Source organism: Gavialis gangeticus, unplaced genomic scaffold (assembly GCF_001723915.1).
Source record: "Gavialis gangeticus isolate Ggan-Ray unplaced genomic scaffold, GavGan_comp1, whole genome shotgun sequence".
NCBI classification, from domain to species: Eukaryota; Metazoa; Chordata; order Crocodylia; family Gavialidae; genus Gavialis; species Gavialis gangeticus.
The window spans coordinates 4,970,884-4,993,453 of NW_017729018.1; the positions used below are offsets into that span (position 1 = coordinate 4,970,884).

At 53.9% G+C, this 22,570-nt stretch overlaps 1 protein-coding gene across 1 annotated transcript in view; it reads right to left on the reverse strand.

Moving 5' to 3' along the window:
- Positions 1-6: 6 nt before the first annotated feature.
- MEX3D (mex-3 RNA binding family member D) overlaps positions 7-22,570 on the reverse strand; it is a 23,298-nt gene continuing 734 nt past the window's right edge. The window contains exons 2-3 of the mRNA XM_019513283.1: positions 22,377-22,456; positions 7-1,413 (exon numbers count right to left, since the gene is read on the reverse strand). Of these exons, the coding sequence (XP_019368828.1) occupies positions 146-1,413; positions 22,377-22,437 (1,329 nt within the window). The 5' untranslated portion in view covers positions 22,438-22,456 and the 3' untranslated portion in view covers positions 7-145. The remainder of the gene's footprint in view (positions 1,414-22,376; positions 22,457-22,570) is intronic.

Here is a 22,570-nt window from a genome sequence, read left to right on the forward strand (position 1 = left end):
AGAAATAGCATCTCTTTCCCCCTCCCCCCGCGTCCCCAGTCTGATCCGTTAAATAAAAAGGTTGATTTAAACAGTTAAAAGTTCTTAAAAAGCTGTGTTGTAGGGGGTGGGGGGGGCGCCCTCCGCTCCAACTCTGGACGGACAGCTATGAGAAGATGTGGATGGCTTGGGTGGCCGGGGTGTGGCAGGCAGGACACTCCGGCTCGGCCTTGCCGCAGATGCGGATGGCACACTCCATACAGAAGAGGTTGTGGCCGCAGGGCACCAAGGCAGCAATGACCTCGCTCTCAAAGCACACCATGCACTCCCGGGAGCTCTTGCGGGGCCCGTCAGAGCTGCTGGAATCCGTGGGGGAGCCCGAGGTGGCTGAGATGCTGCCCGGCAGGGACGAGGAGGAGGAGTAGCCCGTACTGTTGGAGAAGGATGAGAGCGAGCCTTGAGTGGGCAGCCAGGACAAGGTGCTAACCGGGTCGCTCTGGATGCGGCGTGCTAAGGGGTGGTCCAGGGCGACGCTGCTCTCGGGGAGGGTTGGAGAGTGCCGGGGGGTGGCTGTCCCACTGATGCTGCTGTTGCGTCGCTGGGAGCCGTTGACGGAGGAGCAACTGCTGAAGGCCTGCAGGGGGTTGGAGCGCTCAAAAGGAGACCAGATGGTGGTCGGTGTGGTGAGGTCGAGGGCCAGGAAGTCGAAGCCAAAGTCACACTCCTCTGAGCTGAGCGGCGCCTGGGGGTCGCCGAAGGTGAAGCCACTGCTGGTGCTGTAGGGGCTGGTGGGGCTGGTGTCCGCCACCCGCCCGCTGTAGTAGGACTCAGTGGAGGTGCTGCCCAAGGAGCTGAGGCTGTCGTTGCGCAGGCCGGCCGAGGGCCTGCGGGCTGGGTTGGGTGCTTTGGCCCACAGACTGGCCGTGTTGCCCAGCAGGTCGAGGCAGACGTCCGTGCCGTTGGAGTGGAAGTCGTTGTCGGCATTGACATCGATGAAGGATCCTGTCCTCATGGTGATGTGGGCTTCGATCTCCTCCCGGGCCCGGTCCACATTTTCAGGCATCCCTGTTACCTCGAAGACAGGCTCTTTGTCTCGGCTGGGCGTGACGATGTATGTGTGCGTCTGCTGCTGGATCCTCTTGATGGTGGCCCCTTTGGGCCCCACCACCAGGCCTACCACGCGGTAGGGGACCCGCACCTGAATGGTGGTCTGTCCCGGCAGGTTGGGAGGGCCCTGCATGGCTCCCGTCAAGCCGTTGACCTTGTTGCGTGTCGCCCGGATCATGGAGAAATGCTCAGCTGCTGAGAGGATCTCCCTCTTGGCCATCTCCACGTCCTCCTTCCTCCCGGTGACAATAAAGACGGGCTCCTCTCCTCTGACTGGCGTTTTGATGTAGGTGTTGGTTTTGGCACGCAGAGCTTTGATCTTGCAACCTGCATCACAAAGAGAAGACAAAAGCAACATATGGTAAGTGCCACATTAAAGGTGGGGACCAGTTGCACCCTGCTTCCCACTTGGTTGGGGCAGGAGAGAGGTGGGGGGAGAGGAACAGGAAATCAGCAGGCCTCAAGTGTGTGGAAAAGCCGTCGTTCCCAGTGACTGCACACGCAGCCCTTGGAGACACCTGCAGCTTTGCAGCCAGAAGCTCACAGATGAATTCTGGTGCACCGGAGGAGCTAGTTCACAATCAGGGCAGACCCAGGGGGTGCACTGGTGCAGCTCTCCCCTCCTTTGATTCTTGCTCTACCCAAAGTTTAAACCAAACTGCCAGGCAGGGGCAGCACCCTACATCAGACAGCAGTTCACTTCATGGCTCATTATAATCTGCAATTATTTTGAGCGGAGGGCCGCTTACTGAGGTTTGGCAAGCCACCAAGGGCCGCATGACAAGCAACCAGGGGCAGATAAATATTAATTTTCTAAATTTTGTAGAGGCCCTGCGGGCTAGATAGAATGGCCTGGCAGGCCGCATTTTGCCCACCCCTGTGCTAGCTGCTCCTGGTAACGTAGCTATTTCACAGCCCTTCGGACTGTTTTAACTCAGGTCTAGAAATAACTCTCAGTGAAGCAATGGGTGCACTATCAAGATGCTCAGGAAGGTTTGTTTTATAAACCTGACATCTAATTCTAATGAGTATAGGACTAAAGAAAAAACATCTTTTGAGTACTTTTGCCTAGTTGGCTGCATTTTTAATCTAAAATACAGCAAGTTACATATAGCAAATTAGTGCATGTTCCAATAAAGGTGTATTTATGTTTGTTTGAATCTTAAACTGAATACTATAGCCCTAGGCCCCTAGCATAGCTTCTATTACCCAAAAGCTCACTTAAAAATTGTTTTTCAACTATTTAAGTTGGTCTAATAAAAGATATCAGATCTTTTAAATAAAAAAATAAAACAAAACAAACCTTGTCTGCTTAATATAGCTTTGTATATCAGATCTTTTAAATAAAAAAAAATAAAACAAACCAAAAACTTTGTCTGCTTAGTATAGGTTCTGGTTTCTTTTTTACCAGGAGAAAAATGATTTGTGTTGTATGTGAAGATGCATGACACCATCTGCACCCCCCTTTTCAAAATCCTAGATCCACCTATGTTCACAATACGCAGGCCTACCAGGGTTTGCTAGGCTCTTCACCATCCTCTTCTCTATGGCAGGGATCAGAAGCAGGGAGCAGAGTCTCATTAAACCAACACAGCACAGAGGTAACATCTACCCCCAGTGCTCATTGCTAAAAACCCTCACCACAAGCAGCAGGTGAGCAAACAAAGAAGAGGGAGAAGGAAGGAGCTTGGGCCATGCAGACATGGGTGCGACTGCTCTGGTTGATAGCCAAAGCGGTCAAAGAGGGCGCCTTCCACGGAGATGGACGGGAAAGCTCTGGCTGTGCATGGAGGCAGCGGAGTCACTGATCTCGGTGGCAGTTTGAGGAGTGAACAAGCTCTGTCTGGAGCCAGAGATACTGTTGCTGCTGCTGAGCCGGAAGCAAACCCAGAGTGGGAGCAGCCTCCACGCCAGCAACACAGAGCTGCAATGACCTCAACTGCAACAACTTCCTGCCCCTGGGGCAGGGGGCTGGACTCGATGATCCTCCGGGGTCCCTTCCAGCCCAAATGTCTATGTCTATGCAGGGCACTCCAGCAAGGAGAGCCCAGGGGTTTCTGGTTGCTTCGGCAGCGACACTCAGCCCCCAGCCCATAATGGCTTTTCATTTTATTCCATGTGCCGCTTTGAGGAGCATGTTTGGGGGGAAGGGGAGAGGGGGGTTGTTCCTGGTATGGTTTTTTTTTCCAAAACCGCTTGCCTCATTACCATAATAATGCAGCACCTGCCCTCGCTGCCTCTGTTCAGCATCCTGCTGGACTGTGCAAACATTAACTAGCGCTGTGGCTTTTGCTGGTGACCTGGACGGCGTTTGCTAGCTCACCCAGGGTGCGGAGCGAGCTGTGGCTCGTTGCTTAACACCGACTGCTCTTGTGGGCCGCTGGTACATGTGACAGGGATTTAGTTCCCCTAAAATGAAATGGTGGGGTTTTAATTGATTTCAATTAAGGGGCTCCCATCACTGTTACAGCAAGGGGCCTGATCCAAAAAAAAAAAAAAAAGCATGTGTCACTAACCCTTTTTTTTTGGACTTGGCTTTTACTCCCAGGTCTGCTGCTCGTTTGTGGTACGATGCCAGGCAGATCACTAATTTACCTTCTGTGCCTTGGTTTCCTCTCTCTCACTGTCCATTTTGGCTTTGTGCGTAGAGCTTTTCAGGCCTGAGGCCGTTTCTCATTACGAGTCTGTACAGCACCTTGCACCAGAGCCCTGCTCACACTGGGGCCTTTGGGTGCTAGTGCAGAGATGCTTGTATTGCAAGGCTGATCAAGCCCTGCCCATGGGCTGCATTTGCCATCTCTGCCTCAATTATGGTATCCACTCCCCACCGCTCAAATTTGGCAGCAAACAGCGAGGGAGTTTCCCTGGGAGCTGCCGCAAGAGGAGACGGAGAGCTCGGCAGTGGCACAGCCTCGAGGAGCCAATTCTGCAGACCAGAAACTCTGGGTGTCCGAGTTGTGGGGCTGGTGGCAAAGCTGTGCTTGCTTTTGGAGTGACTGCTTGACAGGGTTGGTGCTAGAGCTGTGGCCCAGCTCACTTCAAGCGGGGCTGGTGCAGCTAATTAAGGGGCAATCTGTTAAAAGGCACCCCCTTGCAAACTGTGAGAGCAGCGAGTGGCGAGGGAGCTCACCTAGGAGCAAATTGCAGGAGGGAGCAGGAAAGCGAACTAGGCTTCCACCACTTCTTTGCTTTGTTTGCTACAGCCAAGGTGTCACCCAGGAAGCGCAGGAGGCGTAATTGGAGACTGGATCAGCAGCTCTGACTTGTGTGGGACGTGATGTACTCATGTTAGTCCCAAAGGGTCAGGACCACTTCATCTGCACCAACTGTGAACTGGTGTCCGTCTTGGAAGAATCGACTGAAGGGCTACAGGTAAAAATGCTGCCAGGGAAAAGGAAGGCTTCCTGAATAGGAGTCACAAGAGGTTGGCACTGGAGTGCCCAAGGGGAAAGAAGAGAAGTGGCAACATGCAGCTACTAGAAGGAGGGTGCCCTGAATTCGAGGGGAACAGACTGAAGTCAGCAACCATGTTCAAGCACCCTGCACAGCTGGGGAAAAGGCAGAGGCGAGGAAATCAGCAGACAAGACCCAGAGGACCCGGCAGTCTCAAGAGCAAGAAGAAAAACCTCAGGGATGGAGGCTCCAGACCGCTGCACCGAGAAGGAAGAGGACTCCCTTCTGCAGGGGACAGAAGCGCCAATTTGTCATCCAGGTTAGGAGGCGTGCTGTCTGCCTGCAGCCTGTATTCATGATATCACAGAAGGGGTGCCAGAGTTTATCCATCCCTTAGACCGCTACCCTTCCCAGCTTGTCCATGTAGGCACGAATGATACAGCCAGGAATGACACTATGAGGATTTTGGCAGGAGGATTAAGGGCTTGAAGCGCAAGTGTTGTTCTCACCGATCCTCCCAGTCGAAGGTAAGGCCCCTAACAGGGACCATCATATCATGCAAGAAAACGCGTAGCTGAGATGGCAGCGTAGACGTGAAGGCTTCGACAATGGGCAGATGTTCTGGCGAGGCGGACTGCTACAAAGAGATGGGATCCATCAACCCAGACCTCGAAAGGGTAATCTTTGGGTGCCATTTGGCCAACCTTGTAGGAAGGTTTTAAACTAGGTTTCATGGAGGATGGGAAGCCAAACCCTCCCCGTGGGAACAAACAGTCGAAAGGTAAAAGGACCAGAAGAAGCATCTCAACTGTGGGAAAAGGCCAGAAAGGGACACGGGGAAGCAACACGCGATGCAAAGGTGAAACAAGTAAGTCAGGATGCAAAATATGTCTGATGCATGGATACATGTACAAGAAGCACGGGGTACAAACAAGAGCCTGAGAAAAGAACTGTGAATTTATTGGTATCACAGGAACTTGGTGGAACGGCTCTTGTGACTGCTGCTGTTGCCTTGCATGTCAAAAAATACAGACTTGATCCCTGGTTCAGGAGGAAGATGGTAAATTAGAATGCATTTGGGGGAAGATACAGTGCCAATATAACACTGGAGATTTATTACAGACCGCCAAGCCAGGAAGAAGAGGTGGAAGAGGCACCTCAAGGAAGTAACAAAATTATCTAAAATGTCACGAGATGATACTGATGGGACACTTCAGTTTTATGGATACCTACTGGAAGAATAAGACATTCAGACAAAAATGTGGAGGATGCTACCTTATGTGGAGGATACACCTCGGGAATCATCTATTTTGGATCCTGCAGTCACCAATAGGGAAGAACCGATAGAGAGCATGAAGGTGGTGAGCAACTAGGAGGTAGTGATCACAGTATAAGAGAATTTATGATCCTGAAACTAGGAAGGCATGAGAGGTCAGTAGAAATAAGATGCTGGATTTCACAAAGGTGGCTTTCAACCAACTAAAGGAGATAGTAGGCATGGTGCCATAGAAGGCACTGAAGGATAAAGGTGCCCAGGACAGCTGGAAGCTTCTAAAAGGCATGGTATTGGAAGCCCACCAAGACACAACGGTGCCGATGCAATGGGAGCACAAGAAGAACGGCAAAAGACCAATGTGGCTGCACAAGGAGTTTCTAGGATGCCTCAAATGCAAAGAGAAAAGCAAAAAGGCAATGGAAAGATGGGCAGGTCACAAAGGAAGCACCCCAGGAAATAACAAGAACCTGCACAGATTAAAGAAAAATCAGGAAGGGAAAGTTTAAAAAAAAAAAAAAAAAAAATCTTCGCCTAGCAAGGCAAGTCAAAGACAGCAAGAAGAGAGGCTATAAATACATTAGCCAGAAAAGAAAGACCAAGGAAGCTGTGGGTCCACTGGTTAAGTAGCCTTAACAGAAGGTGCAAAGAAGGTAGAGCTGCTCAGCAACTACTTTGCCGCAATCTTCCCAAAAAGATTAGGCTGCAACCAGACAGCGAGCAAGGGTTATTTGGATAAAGAAGGGGACACGTTGAGGGATGAGATAACAAAAGAAACAGTCAAGAGAGCTTTGGATGGTCTGAATGAATTCAAGTCAGCAGGGCCCGATGAACTGCATCCCGGACTAGTGAAAGAACTAGCAGAGGTCTCAAAGCCCTGAGCTGAAGTCATGGCAAACGGGTGAGGTACCAGATGACAGTCAAAGGCCAACATAGTGCCCCTCGTTAAAAAAATGCAGAAGTGAAGTGAAGACCTGAGGAACTACAGACCCGTTAGCCTCACCTTGATACCTGGGAAGTTACTGGAGCCATACCATAAGGAATCGTGATCTCCGTCTCCGACGAGACAAGCAGGTGGGCGGATGAAGGTAATGCTGTGGCTGTAGCGTATCTGCACTTCAGCAAGGCTTTTGACAAGTCCCACATGACTGTCTCTTAAACAAATTGGAGAAACGTGGGCTAGACAAAACTACTACAAGGTGGATAGACAACTAGCTCAATAGCTAAAAGCAAATTATAAATACATCCAAGTTGGACTGGCAAAAGGTTTTTGAGTCGAGTCCCACAAGGGTCTGTCCTGGGCCCGGTGCTGTTCAATGTGCTTACAGATTTGGATGCTGGACTAGAGAGCTTCCTGAGCAAAGCTGCAGACAACATGAAACTAGAAAGGACTGCAAACACGCTGAAGGACAGGAGCACAGTTCAGAAGGATCCTGTCCGACTGGAAAGCTGGGCTGGAGCCAACAGGATGAAGTTCAATGCTGACAAACGCCAGGCGCCGCACTTTGAGAAGAATAATCAAGAACACAAATACAAAATGGGTGACACCTGGCTTGGGTGGCAGCATTTTAGAAAAGGATCTAGGAGTCTTGGTGCATCCCTGACTCAATTAATCTGCAGTTGTGATGTGGCTGCATCAAAAGCAAATGCAGTTCTAGGCTGCATCAATGGGCGCATTAGGTACAAGAGACAAGAGATGATGGTTCTTGTTTGCTCATAGCTGTTTAGGCCTCATCCAGAATAGTATGTGCAGTTTGGGGCTCCACACTTTAAAAGGACATGGAGAGGGTCCAAAGACAGGTGACAGAGATGATAAAGGGCTTGGAAGGCCAGTCATAGGAGGACTTGTCGAAGGAAATAAATGCCATTTCTGTAAGCTGAACATGCCAAACAGGGGACACACCAGCAATCTTCAAATATCTGAAGGGCCACCATAAAGAGGGAGAACACCTTTTCCCCCCAGATGTAGAGAGCAGAACAAGGACCAATGGCTTGAAGTTGCAGCAAAACAGGTTTCAAGTAGATCACAGCTTTTTCTCTGTCAGTACAGCGAGGCAGTGGGCTAGACGGCCTAGGGAAGCTGGGAAATCTCCATCACCGGAGGTGGTCAAGACGAGGTTGGATAAGCACTGGTCAGGGACGATCTAGGCGTAGCTACGCCTGTGCTCTGTTATGGGTATTTCCTAAGCTTCTGGGCTTTGGTTGCCACATGGGGTGAGGAAGGAATTTATTTCCTCTCCAGTTGCTACACAGCAGGGATTATTATTTTTTTTTTTGTCTTCCTTATAAGCACTGGGTGTGGGCTAGTCGAGGCTGGGGATTTTGACTGGGGTGTGCCAATGCCCCTGCTGGGACTAAAACCCAGAGGATCCTGGCCTAAGCTCAAGGGCCTTGCCCCTCCACTCGGGGCTAGACCAATGGCCATATTTAGGATCAAGAAGGAAATGTACCCCGTGGTTAGATTGGTACAGACTGTGGGAGTTTTTGCCTTCTGCTTCCTTGGATCTCAGGAGCGTGTTTGAAAAACCCTTGCAGCAGTAGGGCTCGTCCCTCTGTTTTACCTGTGGCAGGTCAGGATGCTGTGCTTCGTGCTTGTATGACGGGGTTGCCTGTGTAGTTAGGTGACAGGTTAGACGAGGATGTGCTTGGGATGGCTTGCATAGAGATGATCCTACCTTAGGCAGGGGGCTGGACTAGATGCCCTTTACAGGTCTTCTCCAGCCGGACTTTATTATGATTTTATGAATTTTTTGCATTACGGTTCACGCAGCCATGCATTTCACCTCCAGAGCTCAGACTTGCTTCCTGCCCTTCCTTCCCAGCATACAAGGTGGAGCAAATCAACCTCTGCCCCCCCGCCAGCAGAACCCAGAATCCAGAACATGCTTTGTTTTGTAAGGCAGCAATACCAAGGGGCTCAGCACCCTTCTGGCAGGGAGCAGAGGACATGCAGAATGGGAAAAGAAAAATGGCCTATGCTCTGGGACAAATACCTGGCGTTCCCAGGAGATAACAATACAAGTGACATTGGCACCAGGACCCCTGGCCAGAGCTCCTCTCTCTTCTATAGCAGGGTTGGCAACTTACAGCCAGAGGGCAAGATCCAGCCCGCAGCTTTGGCAGCGGAGGGGCTTCAGCTGAGGGTACTCCCCACACTCCCGCAGAGACCAGCAGCAGCAGTGGCCAAGTACTTGCACCCACCTCCGACATCAGGTGGGCAACTCCAGCCCACATCTGGAAAAGGTCGACAGCCCATTCTATAGCACTAGCCTAGGTGCCATTAGTCTCTTGTGCCTTAAATCATTTAGTGCATTTAATCCCTCCTCCCCATCAGAGGCAAGATAATGCCATTATCCCCACTGCACAAGTGGGGACTGAAGTGCAGGGAGGCCAAATAACTTGGCCAAGGTTACATAGGGAGCCTGTAAATTCCTGGTGATGCCTGAACCACAGGGTGAGGTTCAAGGCTCAGTTTTGTATTAATAAAACCAGAGCAGTCTCAACCTGCAGGGAAGAAAAAGAAAAAAAAAGGCTTCTGTCACCACATCCCAGCACAGATGTAAACGCAGAGGCTATATCAGGTCTTCACTATTTTTAGATGATATAGTGCACCGTTACTAGGGCATTAAGTATCATGAATAATTAAAACAAAAAAATTGTCAAACTAAGTGAGCCTGCATGTTTCGATGCCACATCCTTGCTTTCCAATCGCAGTTAGACACCCACTTGCAAACCCCAGCCCATCCTAGGGGGGAGGAGGGGGGAAGTTCTCCTGCTCATTCGCAAGCAAGGCTCAGGTCTGCCCAATGTGCTTCCTTGCAATGAGAGAGCCACAGAGAGCAATGGGTTAGGTTTGAATGTGGGGAACTGAGGTATGACTAGGGCCTGTGCACACTGGCTGTCTGGAGCTGGGAAAGGGGGCTGGGTAGGGACAGCTGTCCATGGAAGGAGCAGGGGACAAGACCTATATGGTGTTAGAGAGCTCTTGCTGACTCTCTGCCTGCAGACTGCAGCGATCACCCATGGAATTGGGGTGGCAGCGTCACCCACAGTCTTCCCAGGAGGGTCCTGGTGGGCAGGGATTTTCCCCAGTGGGCACCCACCGTAGGCCCTGACATCTCACAAAGCTTTCGCTGGAGTGTAATCACCCCAGTCTGGTTCCTCCAGGCAACTCCTGCGGTGAAGACGGGGGCCGAGCCGGCACTGAGCTGGGGATGGCCTTGGTTTTGCTGGCACTGAGCTGGGGATGGCGTTAACCTCCTTGGGGCTGGAGCGGCATGGCCGTGCCAGGGAAGGGCACCGGGGGATCATGTCAGGAAAGCTGCTTTTCAGGACACGCAAGGCTCCAAGACCCGACTCCTCCCCAGAGCGAGGGAGTTTGCGGAGCCTCCCCGGGGCATTTGGAAGCCACTTCAGAGAAGAGAAAATACTTCCATCCAGCTCCCCTGGCTGTGATGGGAATCCACAAGGTAATGACTGGATAGACACAACCCTGGGAAGGGCCCCAGTGTTTGGCCTGCATTATAAACACCCCGGGGCTTGCATTACTCCTTGTGTTGCGAGAGGCTGGGCAGAAGGTCAAGGGACATGGTACATGGGAGTGGCGAGACAAAACCCTGCTGATGTATTTCTCAAGCCCCTGGCTCAGCCTAGCATCTCCCCAAGCCTGGGCTGGGACTGAGCAGATGCCATGGCTATGGGGTCAGCAGTCCCAACCTGCCGTTCCAGTGCTACAGCAAATACAGAAATAAACCCCCAAAGCATTTCACTCTTGGCTGGCCGTGTGCTAAATGTGGGGCAATGTGGTGCTACCAAGATGCACGCACCCAACCAAACACTACACTCCATCGCTTGCCTGCTGCAGGTGAAGACACGATGGATGGCAGACCCCAAATTACAGGAAAGAGTTAATGCCGGCTTCAGCACAAGTCCAGGATTAGATGCAGCTGACTGCCTGCGAGTTATGGCTGTGCCAGGCTCTTTGCTTCCAGCCTCTACCTCCCCTGCACTTGGGAGGATCTGGTATGCCAGCAGCTATGCACAGCACAGGGCTGGGGCTTCTTGGCAAGCGCGAGTTCTCCCACCCACCCAGATGTGAACTTGGGGGAGGTGAGGGGAGCAAGAGGGACTAAAGCGCACACAGCTGGATCTGGAAGCTGCAAAGCCAATGACCCTCCCCGCTGTTTCATGAGGGAGTGAATATTTGCAAAGGCTAAATATTATGAGGGTTGTCCTGGAGCCATTTGGAGATCTCTCATCCGCTCCACATGCCAGCGGCAATCAGCTGGGATGCCCCTGCAGCACTCTTCCCCCCCCCCCGTGCATTCTTGGACTCAAGCCATCGGATGAACCAGAGTTCACCCCTCTCCAATACAGCGGACTCCAATTCTGGCAGCCCCTGGATGCAAGGCACTGTGAAACCCAGCTGTTTAAACCACTGGAAATATGCTACCGGGGCAGGGAAGGGCTCAGGAGGCATGTCAAAGGAAGAGGGTGGCCTGACATTGTCCCAATTTAGGGCTGAAGGCAGTGGGGGAGCAGGAATTGGTCCCTGCAGTAGCCAGCTGGAGAAGTATACTTATGAGCCAGGACACTGCAGTGGGATTAGTCTGTAGAGACCCAGGTGTTGAGCCAGAGGAGGTTGTTTCCAGCTCTGATTGGTGTCTGAGGCCCCCCAGCTGCTGCATACGTGCTCCCCTGCCACCTGCAGCTGCCCGCTCTGCCCTTCTGTACCCACAACTCGAGCCAGCACGAGGCAGCCGGGGCTTGGGTGCTGGGAGGATTGACCCCAAGACTCCTAGTTCGCTTAGCTCAAAGCTCTCACAGCACTTGGCACCCGGGTGGGCTTGCGCCCTGACTGATGGAGGGGGACAGAGAGATGGAGACTTTACCTATGGTCATTCAACAACTAGACGGCAATAAGAGACGGGGATGTGGGTGGCTTGGCTTCCTACTCCAGGTGAGACCTCACCGCCTGCACACGAGGACTGCGAAGCTCTGAATCAGCACCAAGTATCCCACGGCTTGGAGTGGGGGGCAGCTTCCCTCCCTGGCGCTTCTGCTGATATCGCTGCACCCAGGAAACCACTAGACCCTAGGTGGCAAGAAAGGTTGGGAGGAAAGCTTGCCCAGCACCAGTAAGGAAAGGTGGCTTTCTACCTGTCCTGTTTGGCAGGTGGGGAAGGACTCCACAAGTACCCAGCCGCTTGCTTGGTTGGCGGGAGGCAGCCATCAGCACTGCTCAGAGACTTCTTGGGGCATTGGCATGCAAACGAGTCCACCGCATGTCAAGATGGCTCAAGCCCCAGAACAGGAGCTGCTCTTCAGTGCATTTTTCTCAAGGAGACAGATGCATCTCTGCTCCCAGCCCGACATCACGCCAGTCACGCTGGGACCGTATCAAAAGAAGTTTCCTCTCTGCCTTCCAGCCTCATTACACGCCAGGGTTCCCTTTGACATGTTTTCATCGACTCTGCGTCCCTCGGGGAACGGAGGCAATTCAGACAGTTTGCCAGGAACCGGAATGAGATGCGGGAGCCAAAACGCCACACAAAGAGCCATTAAGCTTGTGGGACTCCATCTCCCCGGAAGCGGGAGCATGTCCAGTTCAAAGAGCAGCACACGGTGCCAGCACAAGCAGTTCAGACGGAGCTTCACCCAGCAAAATTAACCATTTCTCGGCCCACCTGGGTGCAAAACTGATGTCAGGGCAGACTTGCTCCAGCTCTTGAGGCACTGAAGCTCTGTTAGGTTATGCCAGCGATGCCTCGACCACAGGAGTGGGATCCTCACCTTGCACCTCTGGGCTCCTGGGGCCAGAAACATCAGCAACATGCAGCGGGAAAGGAAAAGCCCCCCTCATTGAGCTGGTTTGTGCCATTTGGGAGGTTCTTGCAGGGGGAATCCCAGCACCCAGCGTTAACTGGCTGGTTGTGCAGGCGGTCCGGCCGCCCAGGGCCTGCCAGAGCCGAAGGAAGGCACGAGAGCTCAGTTGCTCAGAGGACTGGGTCCTAGGACATCAGTCAGCAACATTTGCTTTCCAAGTTTTCTGCTGCCTTTGTGCCCATCTGGGCTCCCGAGTGGTGGGGGACGTCTACGTTTTAATGTGCGCAGTCCTCCTCAATCAGTAAGAGCCACTTGAAAACAGTCCAACAGCCCGACTCCCTGGGAGATTTTATAAAGAAAGCCCTTTGGTTTTATAGGGAAAGCTGCAGGCAATTGCCCCTCACTCGGAGGAGACAGCTGATGCTGAGGCTTCACACGTGCCCCTCCACACCTTGCCCTGTCATTTCCACCTGCAAAGGGTGTGGGAAACAGGCCACACTTCCCACCTGGCCACACTCACACTCATGCTGCAACAGGGAAAGCAGCACAGAATGAGGCTTTCCATCAGGCTGGGTTTAAAAGCCAGCACCAAGCGTGGTAGCCATGCAAGTCCCACAGTGTCCACCTTGCACTGCCCTGTGGATCCCTCTCTCCCACGGTGCCGCCTTACACAGACATTTGAAAATGCTTCTCGCTGTTCTCAGGATCTTAAAAGCAGCCAGAGGCTTCAAGCAGCTCAGGGAAGACAATTTCACTGCAAAGTCCAACATAGCGAAGGCTGGCATGAGAGCTGCTGGGCTCGCATGCATGCTCCCCATGCCACCAGTAAGGCACTGGCAACTTCAATACCTAGCCTGGGTATTGAAGGCTGTGGTTCATTCTGGCTCTAACAATACCAATCTTTACTCTTTTACTGCCAGTCTCTGGCACACAAGATGCAGTGTAAGAGCTCAACAGCGCAAGGAAACCGATGCTACTGCTGGAGTTTCCTTAAGGGCACAATGGTGGGGAGAGTTTTTAAATCTGCTCCAAAACCAAAGCCAAGCTCCATTCGTAGGGGCTAAACCTGAAACCTTGCAAAAGAAAAGGCCCCACGCTCCAGGCGGCAGGAAACCGGCCTCTTCCAAACAGAAGCGGTATGGGCAGCGCACCTGCCCTCTGGCTTCTAGGCTCTTTGCAGTTTGCCCCATAGGATACAGCGTGACTCTGGCAGAGGGAATGAACACAAAGCAACCCACAAGAGGCAACTCTGTGCAATTCAGCTGTCCATGGGCCAATGCTACCCCTGCAAAGGGGTACCTGCTCCCCAGGCTCATGGTTAAGACAGGCAACTCAACAGGAGCGAGAAGAAGGGACCCCTGCTAGGGCAGTAAATGAAGAGGGGTTTGCAGGGTATTCCTATCTGTCCTTGACATTTGTGAAGCTATGACTATTGAGATCAGCTAGTTTGGCCCCTCATCATGTGGGCCACAGCAGGACATCCATCCGACTTGCCCAAAGTGAAGCAAGTGGTACGTGGCAGGGCAGGAACTGGGTCAGCAGCAACAGGAGATGGGCATGAGCAGCTGCTGCAAGGAACATGGGAGCACTGTATCACCCCTGCACTTGCAGGTGTGAGGGAGGTCCCCTCTGTACAAGGACAGTCACAAGGGGGTGAGAAGAGCTTCCTCCAGACACTTGGTGCCAAGGGGCTGGCAAGGCACCTTGAAAGTAAGAACCACTGTACAGTGCCAAGCAATGCCTTTCCATCCCTCTGGGAAGGAGACAGGGACATTTCTGAGCTGAAAGACGGAAGAAACTGAAAGGAAGGGGAAGCAATTTGGCCAAGATCAAAGAGCGTCTGAGCTGGGAACAACCAAGCCATTTCAATTCAAGACTACATACTTAAATCAGCCTGGCAAGGGAGATAATTGCTGCCGAAGTGCAAGAGAAGGCCAGGCACCACTGGGATCCATCAGGAGCAGGAATGACCCACCTGGGACAGGGTCACCGCTGCTACAGCGACACAGCCATTAACATGCTTCTGTTCATGATCTGAGGGTGTCTGACTTTGCTCCTCCAAGAGGACAGTCTATAGGAGACAACTGAATCCCGAGTTACCGCTGGTGCCCTAGGGCTCCCGTGACTCCGGCAGGCAATAAGCCCCTGATATCAGGCAGAGAAAATGAAGTACAGAGTGGCACCGGTACAATTTTTGTGAACACACCAGGTCTTGGCCTCCAATGGGACCTACGTCCATGCTGAGGTGCTCTACCGAAAAGCAAAGAAACGGCCAAGTGGATGGGCCAAAGGCAGCTGCCGCAATGCTACGGGGCAGCTGGGATGTTCTCTTCTCTAAGCACCAGGCAGCAGGGGCTGAGCAGCTGGAACATGCACCCACCTGGAGCTTGGCATGTGGACTTCTGCAATGCCCACAGACATTCACATGCTGCACTGCAAATTCACCACAGTGCATCCCACTGCACAAAGGGCAATAGTGCAGGATGCGGCTCGCTGGTCTCGCATCCACCCACATGCTGAGGCACCCCCACTTGGCACCCGAGGAAACCATGCCTGGTGCAGGGCCTCTTATGCTCCTCACCAGCTCAGATGACCACACCCGTACTGGAGAAGGGTCTTAGCCCTCCATGGGCGAATAGGGCAGCAAGTATGAAGGGAGCCTGGGAGGGAGAGCAGCCACCAGATGGGGAAAATGGCTCAGGACAACTGCAACCAAAGGGAGCAGAGTGGTCTGGGGAAAGGAGATGGGGGGATGCTTAAAGCAGGAGTCAGAAAGGTGACAAATGGCTGAACTGTAGACCCCCCCCACACCTCCCCCCCAGCTGGGATTGGGAAGGGGCTGGGAGGGACGCTGTTACTGGTGCTGCAGAGGAGAAAGTCATACCACAGCCAGGAGAGGAAAGGCCACAGAGCACTGTCAGGACCTGCCATGCAGGAGGGGCCGTGGCTCAGCCTGGAGCAGGGGAGAGGGGCACAGATTTGGCTACCAGTGGAAAAACTTTGGTATGTTTAAAACAGGCAAGCTCCTGCTTAAACCAAGGCCCCAGAAGAGCCATGCCCAGGGGTATCCTGTTTCTGCAGCCAGCCCGCCCCTTGCAGGAAAATCAGCACCACCCAGGAGGGCCCCTGAGCTCTAACCGCTGCAGGGTACATCTCTTCTGGACATCTACAAGGAGCTTGGCCCCGATTCAGGCCAGCAGGTGAGCCGGTGCTGAACGGCGCCCAGAGGCTCCAGGCCCATGGGGCTCAGCGCATGCAGTCCCAAGCAGGAGGCCTCCCTCAGCCCAAAGGGATCGAGAGGGAGGCAGAGACCTGTGCACAAAGCTCAAGCATCCACGCCCAGCTCCACACCCAGATCTGCACATAACTCTAGGAGTATCAGGCTGGCTTATGTGGGACATTTCTCTGAAAACCCTGGAAACCCTCCTCCTAAGCCCTGACCACCTGCTGGCATCCGGACATTACCTGCCTTGCTTCCCCCTGCCAGGCAGGCAGGCTCCCTGCTTTCATCCCCGTAGTGCCATTGCGGCCAACTGGCTGCATCCCAACAGGGGTGTGTCCCCTTGTGACACCATGTGATAGCTACGCGCTCATCCCATCTCACCCCAAAAGGAGGCCAATGCACTTTACAGCTGACCTGCACAACAACGCGTAGGCACCACATAAGCAACTCATGAATTTCCCCCACTTCCGGGGCAGGAATCACACAGCTTTGCTGTAAACTGTTAGGAGCTTAGGACAGGAAGTGAAGAAGAACATATGCAGAGGAAGCTAGAGAAGGAGAAGACAGGCACTGGAGTGGTGGCTAGGACCCCAGGTTCACACCACTGCAAAGTGCCCCAAGAGGTGGGACAGTGCAGGGGGCTCCCTCTGTGCAGACAGCGTGATGCGATGGGAATATCAAGGGCAAGATGTTAACATCTGACAGGCATGCTCCCCTCTGAGCTGCTCCTGAGGGTAGTGAGGAACTGGGGGGGACAGTCGATGCCTCATTTCCAAGGGCCCCAGGGATAAAAAAACATTCCCCCTCCAATGCTCCAAGCCAGTCCCACATGGAGATGGGTGCAGGGTGGCTCTAAACCCCGGAGTCCCTTTGCACTAGCAGCGCAGAGCCGTGTTCCCCCCTAGTTCATTGTTCTTGGCTCAGACCCGGCCCTGTCCCCTCAACCTGGGAGGAGAGGGCAGGAGAGCAAGGTCACTGGCTAGCCTAACCCTAACCCTCTGCACTGCTTCCCTTACTTCTGTCGACAGAAGGAACCTGCTGTCACCCCACGACCACAAGGAAGACCAGGGCTACTGCACCCCTCCATTGCTATTGCAGGGGTTTGGTCATGTGTCATTGGTGCAAGCACACGCAGCCACTCCACAAATGCAAACTAGAGCTAGCACAGAGGAGGGAGAGGTATCAGGACAGGACAGGCCTCCTCCCCTGGGCTCCAAATTGCTAGCAACCAAGCTCCCAAAGCAACAGGCTTCCAAGCTCTTAGGCCAGGAAGCCAAGGGGGGGAGAAGACCATCCCACCCAGCGCATGGTGCCTTTGCGCTTGGGTATCCCTGCTCCTTGCGTTCAGTCTGACCAAGACGCTCTACACAATTTTACCCTCCCTTCACTCAATGTTACATGGCACCAGGCTCCCCCACGGCTCTAGGGCTTGCACAGAGCGTGGCAACGTGTTCCTGCACTCAGCGCCCCTGAAGACCAAGGCCAGAGCAGGCTGCAATGGTCCTATCTCAAGCTGTACGTGTAGGTCTGAGGAGGCTCACCTCAGGAGTCAATCACACTGCGAGAGTCCTTGGGAACGAAGTGCCGCCTTGGCACGGGGTGGCCAGTACTTCTCATCCTGCCAGCAGGACCAGGAAAGCTCCCGCACTGGTATGTCATCTTCAGGGCTAGCACAGGAGGCGAAGCCCCTCTCTCCCCCAGCTTCACCATCCTGCGCAACAAAGCTCCTAACATCTTCTGCACAATGGTGTTGCCAGGCGGTGCTGGCACAAGAAGGGGGGAAGGTAATGCACACCACTTTTGTCACTTCCCAGAACCTCTGCCATACCACCTGGCATTTCTTTTCCTTCCAAAGTGTTTTGCAAAGCAGTAGTTCATTCACCTTCCTCTCAGCCCTCCACTGGGAGAGGCAGGGATGGTATGGACCTCTGTGGCTTCTCTGGACAGTGGGGAAACTGAGGCGGGGGGGCTGTACCTCTTGCCTAAGGCCCCAGAGGAAGAAGTATGAATAAGAGGCAAAATTAGCAGCTGGAAGCTACAGAGATTAGATCAACCCATGTAACAGAGCTTGGGAGTTTTGGGCCCAGTTGCTCAGACCAAGAGACACACGCAGCCGGGAAGGGAAGTCCAGATGCAACTAAAGGGAAACGATCGAGTGCTCCTTTGGTTTGCCACAGCAGAGCTGGCGTAGAGACTAGAGGCAGGCTCAGGGCTTAGCAAGCAGAGACGAGTAAAGCAGAAGCAGGCCCAGGTGAGAGCAACGTCCTGCTGGTGCAGAGTCCACAGGCACCTGCACCAGCTTCAGAGTGGAGAGAAGGCCTCTCAGCACGCTCACAAAGCACAAGCTCCCGATGCAGGGTCAGAGCTGCTGGTTTCACCTTTCTTGCCAAGTCCCAGCTCTCCATATAAACATCAGCTCTCTAGGGAGATAAGAGCTGTCCCTGATAGCAGGCAGGGAAACCAAGTCATGGAGCGAGGCAGTGACTTGCCCAAGGTCACGCAGTGACGTGGTGCTGGAGCTGAGAACAAGCCCCAGGAGCCCTCCCCTGCTCCAGCTTGTGGTAGCCCTCCCCGCCTCGCCAGGGGAGGCGGCTGTCACAAGTCTGTCTTTGCCAGATGCTCTGACAAAGCCAGGACACGAGGGAAGCAACCTTGATGTGGTGCCGGCAGCGACAAAGCCAGCGCGACTCTGCAATCTCCATCGATTCCTTGGCTCAGACACTCCCCTCCGTCCTCGGTGCCGATTCTATTATTAATACTACTACACTTCTGCAGCTCAGAAATCAGACCACATTGCTGCAATTAATGCCCATGGCGATGCACTGAGGCAGCCCCTCCCACAGCGAGATTCATGAATGGGCTTGCATGCAAAGGCATGACAGCAGAATCCCTCTGGGCCCAGCTGCCTGGTGGTAGCAGCATAGGCCATTTAAAGCATTAAGGAGTCAGATGGGAGGGGAAGGAAATAGCCCACGATCCCCACTCCCTGCCAGCCTGGGGGAGACACAAAGCCATTTTATACTATTACCAAGCACCCTCCAGCCCACTGCTGTGCTAGGATGAGGCGATGTGGGGGACTGGAGGGAGAAGAAGGGGGAGTGTTTCGCTCAGCACTTCATTATCCTCTATGCCGAGCTGAATGGAGCTGGTTGTAGTTAGAAAATGAACACGCTGGCTCTACATAGCAGAGGCCAGCCTCGCAGGGTCACCACTAGCTCCAGGGAACAACTGGGTTAACAGACTAGGAAAAAGAGAGGGGGAAAATCAAAGCGAGCAGCATATGTCATGCATCAGCCCTGACAGCAAAGGCTCCCGTCACTGTCTGCCGGGGAAGCTGGGATCCTGCGCGCTGGCACAGGCAGTCTATTCAGTGCTTCAGCCTGCTGAGTAACCAGGCACTGGGCAAGCCGTGGGGTGGGGTCTGCGCTCCAGCAAGCTCCCCGATGTGCTGGCTGCTGTTTGTACGCATGGGAAGGTGCAGGCCTTGCTCCAAGACACTTGCGTGGAAAGCCCTGCCAATCTCCCTCGGTCCTGACCCGCAGCCTACCCTCACACTCTGCCACACGCCCAGGCCGGGGCAATCTGTGAACACAACCGCCCCGCTCCTCTGGACTGCATGACGACTGCCAGAAATGGCCACTGGTTGCCCCAGCCCAGCAGACTTCATCCCACATGCTGCCATTCAACCTGAGATCTCCAAAGGTGCATTCATCCTCACTCAGTTTCCCAAGTCACAGCTTGTTTCCTTGTTACAGCTGTCTCGGGGACCAAGATGGCCATGGTTGTACGCCATGGGACTGTACAGGGAACTGTAATGGAGAAGAAACCATTATAGGACACAGAGGTGTGGCTTAGTGGGAGACATGACATCCCTGATTCTTTCTTTTGCCCAAAACGATTCCTTCTGGCCTCAGGCAAGTCACGAGTTTCATCCCCCACACCCACAGCCTGGCCTGAAGACATGCCCTAGAGCAGCAAGTCAGGAGAGCCGGGTTCCAGTTGTGATTGCCCCCAGTGTATATTGTGAATAAAGATAAACCAGTTCCCCATTTTACAGACAGGGAAACTGAGGCGAAGAAAGGTGCTTTTCCTTAGTTAACCAACATCTTAGCTTAAGTCATTTAGCCCCGGTTTGGTGCTCACGTAGGTCAGCACTGGGTTTCCGCTACCTTCTCTGACCGGGGAAGTCCAGTTAATTGGAATGAGAGGTCATCTATCAGGACGTCCCATTAAAGCAGATTCTGCTGTAAAACACAAGGCTGTGACAACGATTAGCATTCACCTGTCTGACCGTGAAGTCTTGGTTCCTGGCACCTGGATTTTAAAGTAGTTTCATGGCAGGCACACAGGGGTCTTAGGACAATGCTATTTTGTCGAAGCTCAAGTCACTCACAGCTGGTGCAGCCCACAGGGGATGCCAAGAAGGCCAAAGATAAATGTGGAAGGGGACCCTGAACCAAAAAGCCCAATACATGAACAACCCAGGGAGCCAGGAACGTTTGAGCTCACCCCTGGGCCACAGTGCAGTGTGGATGTGTGCAGGTCTGAGATCCAGGCAGACAGGCATGTGAAGATCCACTTTTGCAGCTAAGCTGAGCTTGATGCAAAACCTGGAGGAAGCAAAAGTGGCAGCATGTCACATTTGCACTTTGCCTGTTCTGGGTCTGACACAGTTTGGCCTCAAGTGGTGGTTGGAACCAGTGGCGGTAGGCTTGGCCAGCCCTAGCGTGCCCTCGTCTCCTGAGGCCTGAAGGGCTTTTCTGACAGCTGAGAACAGCTAGAGCACAAAGATGCTCTGGTCATATCCCCACGCCCTTCATCTGGGACAGCACAGAGATACGTGGAGGGAGAGTTCCTCGAGAACCAAACCTGCCAAGACTCACAGCCTCTCCTGGGCCAACAGAGCTGGCACAAAGGGGCCACAGCGCACCCGGCCCAGACCGCACGGAAAAGCCAAAGCGCTGGTGAGACGGCGAAGGCGGCACAATGAAAAAAGCCACTCTCTGCTGGAGGGTTGGGGCGGGGGGAGAACCACATGTCAGTTCGGGCCCAAGTTTGTAGCTGCTTTCAGGCTCTGCATGCGCTGTCCCAGAGCCCCTTTCCCCTGTGGCATGCCACTCTGAAGTCGCATTGAGTGCTAATGCCCTTGGGCAGCTTATTTGCTTAAACTCTGGCAGCTGGTGGGGTTTTAATGTTTAACAAGTCTCCAGGCATCATCTCCCTGAACCAGACATTGGGGGCAGGGGTTTGCTGGCTGGCACTTAAGCGCGTAAGTTTAACTTCATCAAGGGCTGATGAGGCTTTAGGACCGGGGCTTCTGTGCAGCAGCGACACCCAAACAGACCGTGGACCTGAGCGACTGAAAGAAAGGGTGGGGCACTGCTCGACAATCCCACTGCATCCTAAGAGACTGGAGAAACGGATCAGATCTCCGAATCGCCCCCCACCTCCCCCCCCGATTTCCTTGAGGGAGGGTGGATCAGAGATGAGGCTGCTATTGCCTGTGGTCTCGGACAAGCGGCGGAGAGAGATCAGAGCCAGCCCTCAGTTAACCAGCTATCGCCCTGCCAGCGATCGCGCCCACCTTTTGCTGCTCCGAACCCACTCGCGAGCCCACGGCGCGGCTTCCAGTAGCGGAGGGAGACGCACAGAAAGTTGAGGCCGAGCAGTTGGTGCAAACTGGGATTGTGCGTCCGCCTGGAAATGGACTGGAGCGTCGGAGCAGGCCAATGGGAAGCGGGGAGTATGATGTCATCATGCTAATCACAGCATGGCTCTAGCTAACAAAGAGAACAATGGGGCTGCCACACTACCCCACTTCCAAGCAGGAAAAATGCACACGGACCCCCACGAACCCCAGCGATTGCACGGAAACCATCGGCGCAAGTCGCAGCCCTCCCCAGGGCTGAGCGGGAGAGCGGTCCGGGCTGAAAAGTGAGGGTGGAAAGACCAAAAGCACCGGTGGTCAGCCTTCAAAAGAAGCATAACCAGAGACCTCTACCCCGCTCCCCCCCAGGCGAGCGGCGGGGCACTTCTGCAGCTGGCGCGGGGCTTCCTACGAGGCAGGACTGAAAGACGACCGGGTCTTTTCTAATCTCTAGGAACAAAGCCCGCTCCAGGCGCCTGCAGGGGACACGCTGCCCAAGTGCCAAGGCGTGCCCTTGCGTCCTTTTGTGACAGATTCTCGCCGTCCGGGGTGTCCACCTCCCTCCTGGAGACATTTTAAATCAGTGTTCAGAAGTGATCTATCCCGTTTCCATCCGCCAAGCTTGAGAGAGCTTAAAAAAGCACATGACGGTAACCAGGGGAGACATCCCTTATAGCAAACTAAATAAATACACGGGAGGCTCGTCCTCCACGGCAGGGCCCACGACAGACTTTGGGGAAGTGCGAGCAGCCGCCCCACCGGCACCGGGGAAGGCAGCTTGGTCCTCAAGTCCCATGAAAAGAAGTGGAAAGAGTCGCCCCCCCCAGCAGGAAAGAAACCAGGAGCTGGAACTGACCCGAGCAGAAACCTCGGCTCCTCGGCCACAAAGCAAGGCCCGCGGACGGAGGGGCCGGGGCCGGGGACGTTACCTTGCCGCCCCACGATCTCGGCGACGTGCTCGGAGCTGGGCACGGGGACGCACTCCGTCATGTTCACGCTCTTCTTCCGGCTGCCCAGGAGGCTCATCGGCTCGGCCAGCAGCGGGTGCGGCAGCGGGAAGGTGCCAAAGGCGTCCGGGGCGGGGGCGGCGGCCGGGGGGGGGCTCGCACCTGGCTCCAGCCGG